This window comes from Ipomoea nil, unplaced genomic scaffold (genome assembly GCF_001879475.1).
Source record: "Ipomoea nil cultivar Tokyo-kokei standard unplaced genomic scaffold, Asagao_1.1 scaffold1043, whole genome shotgun sequence".
Lineage (NCBI taxonomy): Eukaryota > Viridiplantae > Streptophyta > Magnoliopsida > Solanales > Convolvulaceae > Ipomoea > Ipomoea nil.
This window is the reverse complement of record NW_017617471.1, coordinates 3551899-3564848: the sequence shown is the minus strand read 5'-3', so window position 1 is coordinate 3564848 and position 12950 is coordinate 3551899. Positions and strand designations below refer to the sequence as shown.

Sequence of the window (12950 nt, the reverse complement as noted above, 5' to 3'; positions counted from 1 at the left end):
TTGCACTAAATCAACTTCAACATGGAAAATGATAATTGTACTCATGTAATAATATTTTTGTCGAGTTGTAATTGACTTTCTTGATTTAATTTGAGTTGGTTAATTATAGACATAATAAATTAATTTATTTTCTTGTAACTTTTTGCTAACTAGAATCACAAAACGAACTCCATCCAAAACATGCATTTGAGTATTATTATTTGTGGATTTCTAATAAATAAGAGATTCATATTATTTGTTAAACAGATACTATACATGACACACGAATCCACAATATTACACTTAGGCCATAACATTTAGCAAAATATTATAAACTTCACAATACATTTTGATGGAATAAATTCTGAATGAATATGAATTATATTTCATAGGGAATAAATAGGTAAGGAATAAAATATGAATTTCATTCTATTATTTAGTTAATCAAATAAATAAACATCATGAAGTGTCAGTTGTTATATTATAGACCGCGGTGCATAATCGATTATGCACCGCGGCCCATATACGGCGCCGTTTCTTTAAGTAAAGAAACGGCCCGCCGTTAGAGTTAACGGAGTCCGTTTGTTTGGTGTATTAAACACTAACTGACACTACAGTATATCCAAACCGACACTGCAGTTATATCAAAATGATACTGTAGTTATAGTGAAATGAAACTGCAGTGTATATAAACTGAAACTGAATAACATTTCACATATTTGAGTGTATATTGTACAATGAAGCTGTAATTATATCAAAATGATCATGTAGTTGTGTTTTAATAAAACTATAGTGTATATAAAATAAAATTAAATAACATTTTCACATATTTGAGTCTATAAATATCGAATGAAACTATAGTTATATCAAAATGAAACTGTAGTTGTGTTCAACTGAAACTGCAGTGTATACAAAATGACACTGAATAACAGAGTTACTTTTTGTAAAAGAGTGCAAAACGGCGGAAATAAACACGGTTAATTTTCATTTAAAAAAAAGACGCGCGGTGCATAATCGATTATGCACCGCGGTGCATAATATAATTTGCCATGAAGTGTATTATATACAGTTGTTTGTTTGATTAAAGAATATAAATGCAATAAGTATTAAAAAGATAAAGTTACTATAACCACTAAAAAGTGAACCCTTAAACTAAACCATTAATACTATTTTAAGTGGAATGAACTTTCATTTTTGGTGCAATGATATCTTTTGATGCACTTTATACTATTGTTAGATGTACTTATACTGTGTTTGCTTTATGATGTCGTTACATGCACTTAAAGTTTGAGTTATTTATAAAATTTGACTTATAAAGAAAATTGTAATATTTATGAAAAATCCGACCCGTTTCACGAATGCAGACCCGTGAAACGGTCACATATGAGAAATTGCAATTAGAAAATTACATGTAAGGAAGGGAATATTGGAAGGGAAAATTTTGGAGGGGTGAGTAGACTTTGGTGTTGGAACAACTTCTGAATAATATGTGGGAATTTTTACTTTTAGATGTCTCAGGTGCTTTGGCACAAACAAATTAGAATGTAATGGTTGTTTTGAGTTATTGGGTTAACGTGTAATTTTAAATACTAATAATACATTTTGTTCACAGAATATGTCAGGAATAAGATTGTATTCTTTGTAATATATCTATTTGGTTGTTTGATTCTTAGGAATAAGTTGTTTTATTTATGATAATATTATTCCTAAGAATATGTCTATTGTGTTGTTTGGTAAGTTATTTTATTTACTAGTAATTCACCCGCGCGATGCACGGAAAAAAATTATGCTATTATAAATATAAATAAAAAATAAAAAAACTAAAATATTTTAAATTATTTAATATAATAATATTTTTAAGCTTCCATTGGTCAAGTATTTATTATTTTTATAGAATACAAAATTACAATTAAAATTAAAATTAAAATTTTGTATGGTTAATATAATCTCTAATTATGTGCATATTCAAATAAACTTATAGAGATAATTTACATAATTACATTGATTTATTCTTAATTGCATTTCATCTATATTATAATTTTCACAATACAAATAATAACTAAGATAATTACATTTGGAAAGCAAATTTCAAATTTTGTATGTGTAAATTTAAACTCTAATTGAACACATTTTTTATATGATTATATAATATATAGCTATTTTATTTTTCAAAAGTATATTTTTTATATGATTATATAATATATAGCTATTTTATTTTTTAAATGTTGTGTTTTTTTTTTTAATTTATAATAAAAGATGTTGTGACATTAATTATAACATTAATTATTTCCCAAACCATATAGCTTTATTATATAAAGGATGAGAATATTATTAATACGAATAATTATTTATAACGAATGACTAAATTAGGTATAAAATCAATAGTTAGAAAATCAAATAAGTAAATTTTAACGTCAAAGAATAAAATTAAGTAAGTGTACATAGTTAATAGTCCGAATAAGATATTAAGTTTTTTTTCTTTCTTTTTTGAAAACAATAAGATATTAAGTTAGTAACTCATAAAATATAAGTTTTTGAATTTCATTGTCTCAATATAACATGTTAAAAGGTTTCAGGTAAAATTTAAGGGTTTTTTTTTTGTTTTTTGTTTTTTTTTTTTTTGTTTTGGGGGAAAACAAGCAACTTTATTAAATTAAGGGGCTTATTTGATTATTTTTATAAGAATATATAATCCCTGGAAAACGAAAAAAAAATGAAAAGAAAAAAAAAATTTCAAAAAAGGCATCTTTCCGACTCTGACGCTATTATCGTATTCGTATTACAGATTACGTACTTTATTTAATTATTATTATTTTAAATAGAAATAAAGAGGAGAAATTGAAAGATAAGCATATGCATATTTCTTTCGATTCTTTCCAATTCCATTGAAATTTTCGGGGGGAATATGTATCATCACCCGCACTTCCCAAAGCCAATTCTGATTTCTGACTGAAATTTTATCCAAATTTGCCCGGAATGCCATTGATATATCAATAGATTATTTGTCCCTGGGTATTTTAATTCACTGGTATTTTCTCTGAATTTGTTGTGGGTTCATCCAAGATTCAGAACTGACGCTCTTTTCACTCCCCAGGGATTTATATCCGATCATCTGTATACGTAACTGATAATTTTCTCCCAACCATTTTGAGGTTTTAGTTTCAGGGTCAAACCTAATTCAGAACCAGAGGTTTCACTGCCGGAAACGTCGTTTACGATCCCCGGAAACGTAAGAATCGAATAGACATAGTTTGGATATCTGGGTGTTGTTCAAGACCGGTTTTTGTTTCTTGTTTTTTATCTGGGTAGGGTTTGGTTATTTTGGGATTTGGAGGAGAGGTGCTTGTCCTCCGATCATGGCCGACTGTGAGACTCTTGATCAATGGAGGGACTATTTCAGGAGTGCGAATTCCGATATATTCTTTATCATTGAGCATGCTATAATAGTGGCAGTCGCAGATTTTCCCAATGAGTTCAAATTGAGGAGAGATGGGATTGCTGAGATGCTGTTCACGTGTAAACGGGCCAAGTGCTTAGCGTGCAACAAGGATGAAGTGGTTTTACCGTTTGGTGATGGTGGTAATGCCCAGGGAAAGCGGGTGGGGCGTAATGGGGAATTGGAGGTGGATGGGAGCAAAGAGAGCAAGACAAAGAGTGGCGGAGATGATCATGTGGAGATGGAGATGGAGATGAATTTGAACCAGGTCAGTAATTGCAGCTATGGAGATGCTGAGGCATTGACTGATGAGATTGAGGAAGAGTCTCAGACTGTTGAGGAGGTGTTGAGGATCAAGAAGATTATCGATAACTATGAAGAAGAGGTTTATGTTTATGTTCATGTTCATTCACTTGTCTCTTGAATCTGTTAGACTTGACATTGTGTGGGTCATTATCTTTCTGCTTAATCCTGTTGGAATTCCTTTTGATGGAGTAATTAGTTGTTGAAGTCTCCTGGTGCTTGCCTAATAGCAGAGGGTTGGAAAGAAAAAATTTCCTGCTTTCAAGTGGAAACTAATCAGAGCTATAGATATCTCCTTGTGTTGACCAAATTGGATTTCTTATGTGGTTCTTGGTTACCTTGCACACATTTTTGTAATGTTGTGTTATTTACTTGGTTGATAATCAGTTCTTTCATGTCATCTGGTTTTTATTAGTGATGCTTTCTTCTTACAGTCTGATTCCATATTGTTTGATTCACTGAGGAGGCTTCAGTTGATGTCTTTGTCTGTGGAGAATCTGCAGGTTTGATCTTTTGCCGGTTACATTTACCACTTGTTTCCCTGTCAATTCTGCTTTGATTTTGTTGCTTATCTTACTTTATTATTAGCGGGACATAATTTAATTACTTCTGTCACAGGCCACAGGGATTGGGAAGTCAGTAAAACCTCTCAGAAATCATGGATCAAAGCAGATTAGGCCACTTGTCCAGACATTACTTGGGTATGAAACTTGAAACTCTAAACTCTTGGATGCAATAATAGTACCTTTTAAATGATTGCCAACTGCTGAACATCATTCCCACAGTCTTGTTTCCGATATATGTTAACTAGTCTCATCCCATAGTAGAGACAAAAGAATTTTGTTTGTGCTATGGTTTCAATACAATTTGCTAGGCTTTTTATGGTTCGTGCCTACTTTTCTTGATCTATCCATTCTGCATTTTTAGTTTTCTCGGTATTAATCTTATATTGGTATTTGCAAAATGTCAACGATGAAGATGGATTTATAACCTAAGTTTTCATTTTCATCCAACATGTAAATTGTTGAATAATCATATATCTATCAGATTTTTAGTTACTGCTCATTGAAAACCTCGACTTTCATGGATTGCAGGGAATGGATGCTCATGGCAAATGAATGGTTCAGTGCTACAAATGCTATTTCAAGTATAGATTTGCTCTTTTTGCAACCTTTTTTTTTTTGGGTTATAGATGTAGCTAGGATGTGATATTTTAATTTGCTGTTTTTAGGCACGGAAAGCACTCCAGATTCTGGAAAAGCATCGGTTGTTGAAGAGGAGGAGGAAGAGGAAGGACTTCCTTCTCCCCCTCTGGACGAGGGAGTTTTTTTTACGACTGCTGGTACTACTGGAATGGAGCTATCCCATGTATGATTGATTAGTGATTACCTTTTGAGTTTTGACAAAACATCTGTTCATGCTTTCGTGCTTCTGCACTAACTTTCTTTTGTTTGTTTCCGTTATTTTCATGTGAACTTTGAAGTTCTTTGATGGCATGGATGATGATGGAAGTGAGTTTTTGCTATTCGGTTCTCTATTTTGAATTCCACATGATTGTGCTTTTTTGTTCTGATTGGGGATTTTTTGTTTCAGATCCTCATACTAGTGGGGAATTCAAGAAGAGCCGTGAAAATGGTAGAAAGCCATCAGTGGAGAACCAAAGTATTCCCGTCAGGAAGGATCAAGTTTCGGAAAGGGCAAATCCTTCTTCCCGGGACCCAAAGAATAAGCAGAATCCAAAGAAGGATGAAGCTGTGATGAAGAAACAGACAACCGTTGATAAACCAAATAAGCCTTCCGCCAGTGATTCTGGGCCAAGAATACCTGCAAAACCCGCTTTGGATCACAAGACCAGTAGTTATGAAATGAAGTCCCAGCAGAGATCAGATGGAACCACACTTCAGAAGAGATCAGTTGGTTCTCAGCAAAACGTGAGCATATATTTAGATAGATGATCAAAGGTGATTGTTTATCTAACTTCTGTGATTTTGTTGATTAGAAATCGAGGTGTTCAGATGAAGATTCAGCTAAAAAATTAGAGGCGACTAAGAGGAGACTCCAGGAACGCTACCAAGAACTTGAAAAAGGTTAGTCTCGAGTTCAAAATTTTGTCTTTAATCATCATCTACAGTCGATTGAAAGAACTGCCTTCATGGAATTTCTCATTATCATCTTTTTGTGTCTTATTATAACTCTTCCCTAGCCAAGAAGCAGCGGACTATACAGGTTATGGAGTTGCACGATATCCCCAAGCAGGGTCTCGGTAATAAAAACGCGCATGCAAAGCCTGGCAACCACAACAAGCTTCGGGCAAATGGACGCCGTTGAGTTAGTTCTATATGTGCGGGACTTTAATGTTGTGGAATTAGAACGATAGCTCCTTAGCAGAGAGACTACAGACAACATGCTTTCTTGTTGATTTCGTCGAACTTATATTTAGAGGCTGCTCTAGAAATTGGGAGTGGCATGTTTTGCAGACATTGTCATCATCTTAGATAGATCCATATAGGTATAGACTCTTTACTATAAACTAAGGGGGGAACCTGGTAGCCTAAATTTGCCTTTATCTCTCACAGATGTTTTGTACAGAATAAGTGCATCTTTATGGTGCAACTCTATTGTTTTAGCACCTGGGCATTTCTTCCCAGAAAAAAATAATTGATGGTTCTATCATAGACAACAATTTGTGTTTTTGAATGTATTTTTGTGTGTTTTTTTCAGTAATTCCACCTAGAGGGAAGGGACGAGAGCTCGAAGCGAGCTTTCACTCCCGGCTACTTTTGAAAATTTAAGTACTAAGATTTACTTGTCATGCAATACCTGCGAGTCAGGGTGGCATGACTTGCTTGGGGTCGAGTATATGTTTGGTAAGCTTTAAATGATGAGACCATCTAAAGATTTTTACAAATCCAATAGTCATCAATGAAATTTTGATACCCCACTTGCATTCAAACTTAATGCCAAATAGTGCAAAAAGATCCATGTAAACCATGAATATAAACTATGTCAGAAAGGGTATAGTACAAATATTCAAAAGCAAGATGCCAAAGATAAATCCTGGATAGTGCACACACTGCATTTCATCATCAACAAAACAACCTTTGAAGAGATCATCATCATTATGTCTGCATCTGTAAACACCAACAAACAAAGCAAACATATAAGAGGGTGAGATTCATGTAGGACAGAAAAACTATCATGCAAAGATGAATTCTGAAACTGAATCTACACTTTTAATCTTCTGTAGCTCCATGCTCAAGCAAAGATATACTAGAGTCGACACAGATATTCGTTCATTTAACCAAGTATTACCCTCTGGGAATATTGAAATCAATATATTTGATCCCTATGCCATAATAGCAATTGTAATTTCTTCCTCACAATGGAGAGAAAACGCCAATTTCACACAATGTACATGTACATAGAGGACAGTTTCATGGATCATATATGCAATTTTCTGCCCAAAGAAAGTTGAATAAAAAGGATACATATTGGCCAATTATATCTCTATCTTAGGGCAATCCAACCAAGTTAGTCAGATCGTTGACATTGTAATCACAATGTTACAAGTTTGACTCCTAACAGGAGCAGCCTATTAACCTCCGGCTAGAGTAACAAGGCGGGATTTATCCCGTGCACAACCTCATATGTCTGTGTGTGTGTGTGTGTATATATATATATATATATATATATATATATATATATATATATATATATATATCTGTTTTCAGTTTTTACAAAACCATATTATTAATAATTTTTCAAATGTTTCAGGTCTGGTGAGTTAATTATCATGGCTGGTAGCCTGGTTCAGTGCTATTTTTCAGCAAGCTAGAAAAGAGATTGTTCTTATGATACAACTTGAAGTTCTGCATACTTTGAATGATAGTCCATATACTCTTGCCAAGCAAAGTTCATATATGAATATCATCTCAGATTCTCAATTCGCATATCAGAAGCTTAAAGACTAGCAGAAAGTAAACCACGAGTAACCAAAAACATGATTTTAAAGCAGGTAACCAGAAGAATTCGGCGGATTACTAAACAAAAAAGGAAAAATTACAGCAAAAATAAAAAATTTACCCGGCTAAAAAGTGCAATTCAGGAACGAGTAGCCGCGCGCGGCGGCGAGGAAGAGGAGGATTCTCTGGCGAGCTCCTTAACGACGGCGGCCAACGCCTCGGGGTTGAGACCCATATCGCAGAGCGCAATGAGAATGGAGAGGGTTTGGCGATCGAGGCCGGTGTCGAGGATGTTTGACATGTGAAATGCCAAGTCCAGGGAGTCACGAGAGGTGCGCGCAGCCTCCGGATCCATATTCTTCACTGATCGGGGAATGATAACTTCAATTTCGCTTCTTCTTCTTCGTTCTCTCTGCGGTGGATCTCCCGGAATCGGACGCCGGCGACCGGTGAGTTCAAAATGAGAGCTGGTCGACCCGTCGAGTACTACGTACTTCGTTTGAATATTGGGCCGATTACACTATTGGACTCCAAGCCCGTATTCTATGACTGATTGGCCCAAACAATCATGGGCTAACCTGAGGCTGGCCCGTTAATGGGTCAAATTCTCCATAAAAATAATAATCCCAATAATAAATTTCCTCTAAAATCAAATAATAAATTTCAAGGCATAAAAAAAAAATTTCAAGTAATCTCTCAACAATAAGATAGGCAAGCTAATTATCTTTAAAATTAAATATCATTATATAATTGGGACTCTAGCCTTCTAGGCGTAGTTCGATGGTAACTTACATCATTTTTGATAATAAATTTAGTTTCGAATCTCAACACATCTGTCTACATCAAAAGTAGGAGCAGGCTATACATTTTTTAATCTACATTTACTAACAAAAGCGATGAAAAATTGATGAAAATAGATAATATGTTCATTTATACATTTCTCTATTCGAAAAAAAATTAAAAAATGAAGAATGAAAAACTAGAGAATTAAAGTAAACACAACTTGAATTTTGTAAATATGTTGCTCATGTGCAAGCATGAAAAGTGGACATTTGGTACTTATGAGGTTTCTTTGTGGACTAGTCAAATAAGCTCTAAAATGATTGTAGGTTAATAGGAGGTGGTGGGGTGGGGGTGGGGGTGGGGGGCATTGAAAATAGTTTGCATGTATATATAATAAGTAAGATAAGTGTATATATATGATGTGTAGTGGTAGTTGATGTTCCAATAATGTTAGGCTTGTTAGCTCTATAAGTATTTGAGTGTTTGACCAAATGCATGGGAGAAAAAAAGGGATTATAAAACAGGAGAAATCATAAAAAGCTATGGGGAGAATTTTTTTTTTTTTTTTTTAAAGGGTTTATGAAAATAATTTTTTTAAAAAAAGAAAATAAAAGAGATGGGAAACCCTAGAAAGGATGGCTAGTTGCTTGACGACCAATATTTCATACCAATCTTCTTTCTTTACTCCAATGATGAATTCTGTACTGAAGACAACACGCTTCATCATCTATTGCATTATTGTTCATTTCATATTTCATATTTGCTGGTTGCCACTGCCATGCACTCTTCAATACATTCTTCCATATGTCGGTTTGTTTATTTATTTTAAAAAATTTAAATAAATTTTGACTTTGTTTACTTCAACTATTCAACGCTCTTTTATTTAATTGTTCGATCTTCACTTTCCATTTTCAAATTAAAAAAATGTACGAAAGTAAACGTATTTTTCGTTTTCCTTTATTTTGTTTTCTATTTGTCTAAAAAAAATGGAGAGTTTCTTCCGTTAGTAAACGCACCCCAAGAAGTTTCTAGAGTTGCATTCTATCTCTTTTGCATGAACCAAATGCTCATTCAATACTTGGTAGTTTATGAATAAATAAAAAACTTAATTAATTAATATAATGAACTCTACTTAAGATAGTTAAAAAGATATATTTCTTGATGGAAAAAGTTGAATTCTGTCAACTCCATGGGGGCTATGCTACCTGAATTCACAAGTATTATATGATAGGTAAATTTCGGTACCCAACTCATAAGTAGTTGGGAACTGAGTGAAAGCTTGGCCTCACAAGATTCAAATTAAACTCCCATCGATCTCTTCCCTCTTTGTGGAATTTATGACTGCTTTTGTGACCACTGGAATAACCCGAGGTGTCAAAAAGATACATTTATGATTTTAGAAGTTTGAGTCTCACCAACAACAAATTTGAAATTACTAGTGTATAACTTGTATACTTGTGATGAGTATTATTAAATCTACTTTTACAATACAATTCTAACATATTGCAGAGTTTAAGTTTAGTAAAATTTACGTTACCACTTTATGTTAAACTAATTATATAATTTGTATTGCAATGACATTTGTGTGGATTCTTATAAAAGCCAAAAAGGTTACCCTTACTAAAGCTAGTTGATCTAGATATAGGTAAGAGGATGAGGAAATATGCAATCTAAGTATAACATATTCTTTACAAGTTAATTATTTCTTGCCACAGCTTTAAGGTGGATGATGTGATTTAACAAAGAGTTGACTTTGCAAATGAAGTTGGTAAACAGCTTAAGATGATCCATTCAAGAGAGCTTAGTTGCATGTAATAATGCTTTTAAATGGACAAAAAATGAGCACTACATACTTTAGTGAGAACCACAATAATATAAGATCACAAGATCACCTTATATTAACATTTGAATGCTAGCTATAAAAATTATGTGGATTCAAAATTTTGCCTTCTTACTTAGGCTTGGTTTGGCCAAGTTGGAGGCTTAAATTGTTCACTAAATCCTCAGTTTGATTTGTTTCACCTAAAGTTTTAAAATGACGCACCTTAAGTACATAAACCACGCACCTTAAGAATACAAACTACGCACCTTAAGTTTCAACAACTGACACACCTTAAGCATACAAATCATGCACCTTAAGAAGGAAAACCACGCGGCTAAAGCTTTAAGCCGACGCATTTAAGTTTCAACAACTAACTCACCTTAAGCACAAAAACCACGCACTTTAAGAACGAAAACCTTGCACCTTAAATTTGACCTCGATGCAAAAAGATCAAATTGCCACTGCATTTTTTTAATCATTGTTAATCCTTGACGTTGATTTAGGCAAGATCAATGACTCAGATTTAACCGCACAATCGCATGGGACATACCCAACTGCATAGAAACTGAATTATATATATATATATATATATATATATATATATATATATATATATATATATATATATATATATATATATATATATATATATATGCTTTGTTGCCCTAAAAATTATTTACGAGATACATATTTTAATTATTTGACTAAGTCAAATGGTAAAATTGGTCAAATCAGACAAAATTTAGATAAACTGTATATCAACACCCTCTAATGTGGCAGGGTGAAATTTTCAAAAGTTATGACATTTATGTATTTAAGATTAAAAGTGAATGTTTCAAAAAAAGATTAAAAGTGAACATTTTAAAAAGACAAAAGGTTGAAATTCTAAAAATAAAAACAAAGCAAAGTCAATTATAATAGAATTAAAATAATATTTTAATATTATTATAATGAAATTAGTGTGTGTGAAAAATGAAATTAAATTAGTGTGTCCGAACTACTCAAAATTTTCTAGTCAAGTGGCTTTAACTTGTGACTTTTATGTTAAGAAGCCATATGAATCTTAGAAAAAGAGTTAAATTTGGACCAAATTCAAGTTTCACTTTCCTATTGAGAAAGTCATCTAACATATACACTCATAAAATCATATAGCGAAGTCGATTTTCAAAGGAAAAAAAATAAGAAAGGAATTTGTGTATATATATTTTGCAAAATGAAGGTGGCGGTGGTTGATCAAACAAAACAAGCTGTCAAAATAGTCAAAGTGTGATATCTGGAAGATTTTTACAAGGAAATGGTCATCTTTTTACAGAGCATTATAATGGGTTTTTGGGACCATCCCACTTTTATGGATTGCAAAACATGATCATCATCTATCCATAACTTTCATGTGTGTCTATTATATATATATATATATATATATATATATATATATATATATATATATATATATAGGTTCTCGTGCGGGTGAGGGCTTCAGGTGCGGTTGTGCGGTTTAATTTGAGCCATTCATCTCGCTTTAATCAACGTCGTCCAGGATTATCAAAGTTTTTTAAAAAAAAACGCGGTGACAATTTTGTAATTTTTGCATCTAGGTCAAAATTAAGGTGAGCGGATCTGTGATTAATGTGCGTGAGTTTTGTGCTTAATGTGCGTGTGTTTTGTGCTTAATGTGCGTGAGGTTTGTGCTTAATGTGCGTGGGGATGTGCTTAACGTGAATAGTTGTTAAAACTTAAAGTCTGTGAGTGAATACTTAAAGTGCGTGAATTTTGTGCTTAATGTGCGTGATGTTTGTGCTTAATGTGCGTGGATTTTGTACTTAATGTGCGTGAGTTTTGTACTTAATGTCAGTAGTTGTTGAAACTTAAAGTCTGTGAGTTAATATTTAAAGTGCGTGGGTTTTGTGCTTAATGTGCGTGAGGTTGTGCTTAATGTGTGTGAGTTTTGTACTTAAAGTGCGTGAGTTTGTGATTCAGATCTAACACTTAAGGTGCACCTTAGCTTATACTTCTTTGTTCCAGGCACGCGTTTTTTTTTTTTTTTTAATTTTCATTGATTTGAGCCGTTGATCTAAATTTGATCAACTGCTCAGATTTAACCGCACAACCGCACGTGAAGCTATACCCGCACCTGAACCCTTCCATATATATATATATATATATATATATATATATATATATATATATATATATATAGATGTATTCAAATGAGGACAAGTATATTATAGAGGATTGTGTGGATAGGTGTAGTTGTGTGTCATTACTTTGTATGTCGTGTGCATAGTCTAATGTAGTCGTGTACCATAGTTCGTATGTCGTGTGAATAGGGTTGACAGGTGTAGTCGCGTGCCATTAGTCTGTATGTCATGTGCATGACCTAATGTAGTCATGTGCCTTTGTATGTTGTGTGCATAGCTTTATTAATTAATAGAGGCTGAGTTCGAAACCTGATGTTTACATGCATGCTAGTGTGTCATTGTGTATTAAGTTGTGTGCATGATACTAATTTATCGTGTATGTGCCTGATTTTTCTCTATATAGTCCTCTATATATCACTATCCTCATGTGAACTCAACCCTATATATATATATATATATATATATATATATATATATATATATATATATATATATATATATATATATATATGTTCAAGTGAGAACTT

The 12950-nt window shown here is 33.1% G+C and overlaps 1 protein-coding gene across 1 annotated transcript; it reads left to right on the top strand.

The window, feature by feature from the left end:
• Nucleotides 1-2814: 2814 nt before the first annotated feature.
• Nucleotides 2815-6397, top strand: LOC109182325 (probable mediator of RNA polymerase II transcription subunit 26b). Its single transcript, XM_019332469.1, has 9 exons — nucleotides 2815-3800; nucleotides 4153-4221; nucleotides 4337-4419; nucleotides 4813-4865; nucleotides 4950-5086; nucleotides 5202-5229; nucleotides 5312-5649; nucleotides 5718-5805; nucleotides 5922-6397. Exons 1-9 carry the CDS (start codon nucleotides 3336-3338, stop codon nucleotides 6044-6046), a joined length of 1386 nt encoding a protein of 461 aa, XP_019188014.1. The 5' UTR covers nucleotides 2815-3335; the 3' UTR covers nucleotides 6047-6397.
• Nucleotides 6398-12950: the final 6553 nt, after the last annotated feature.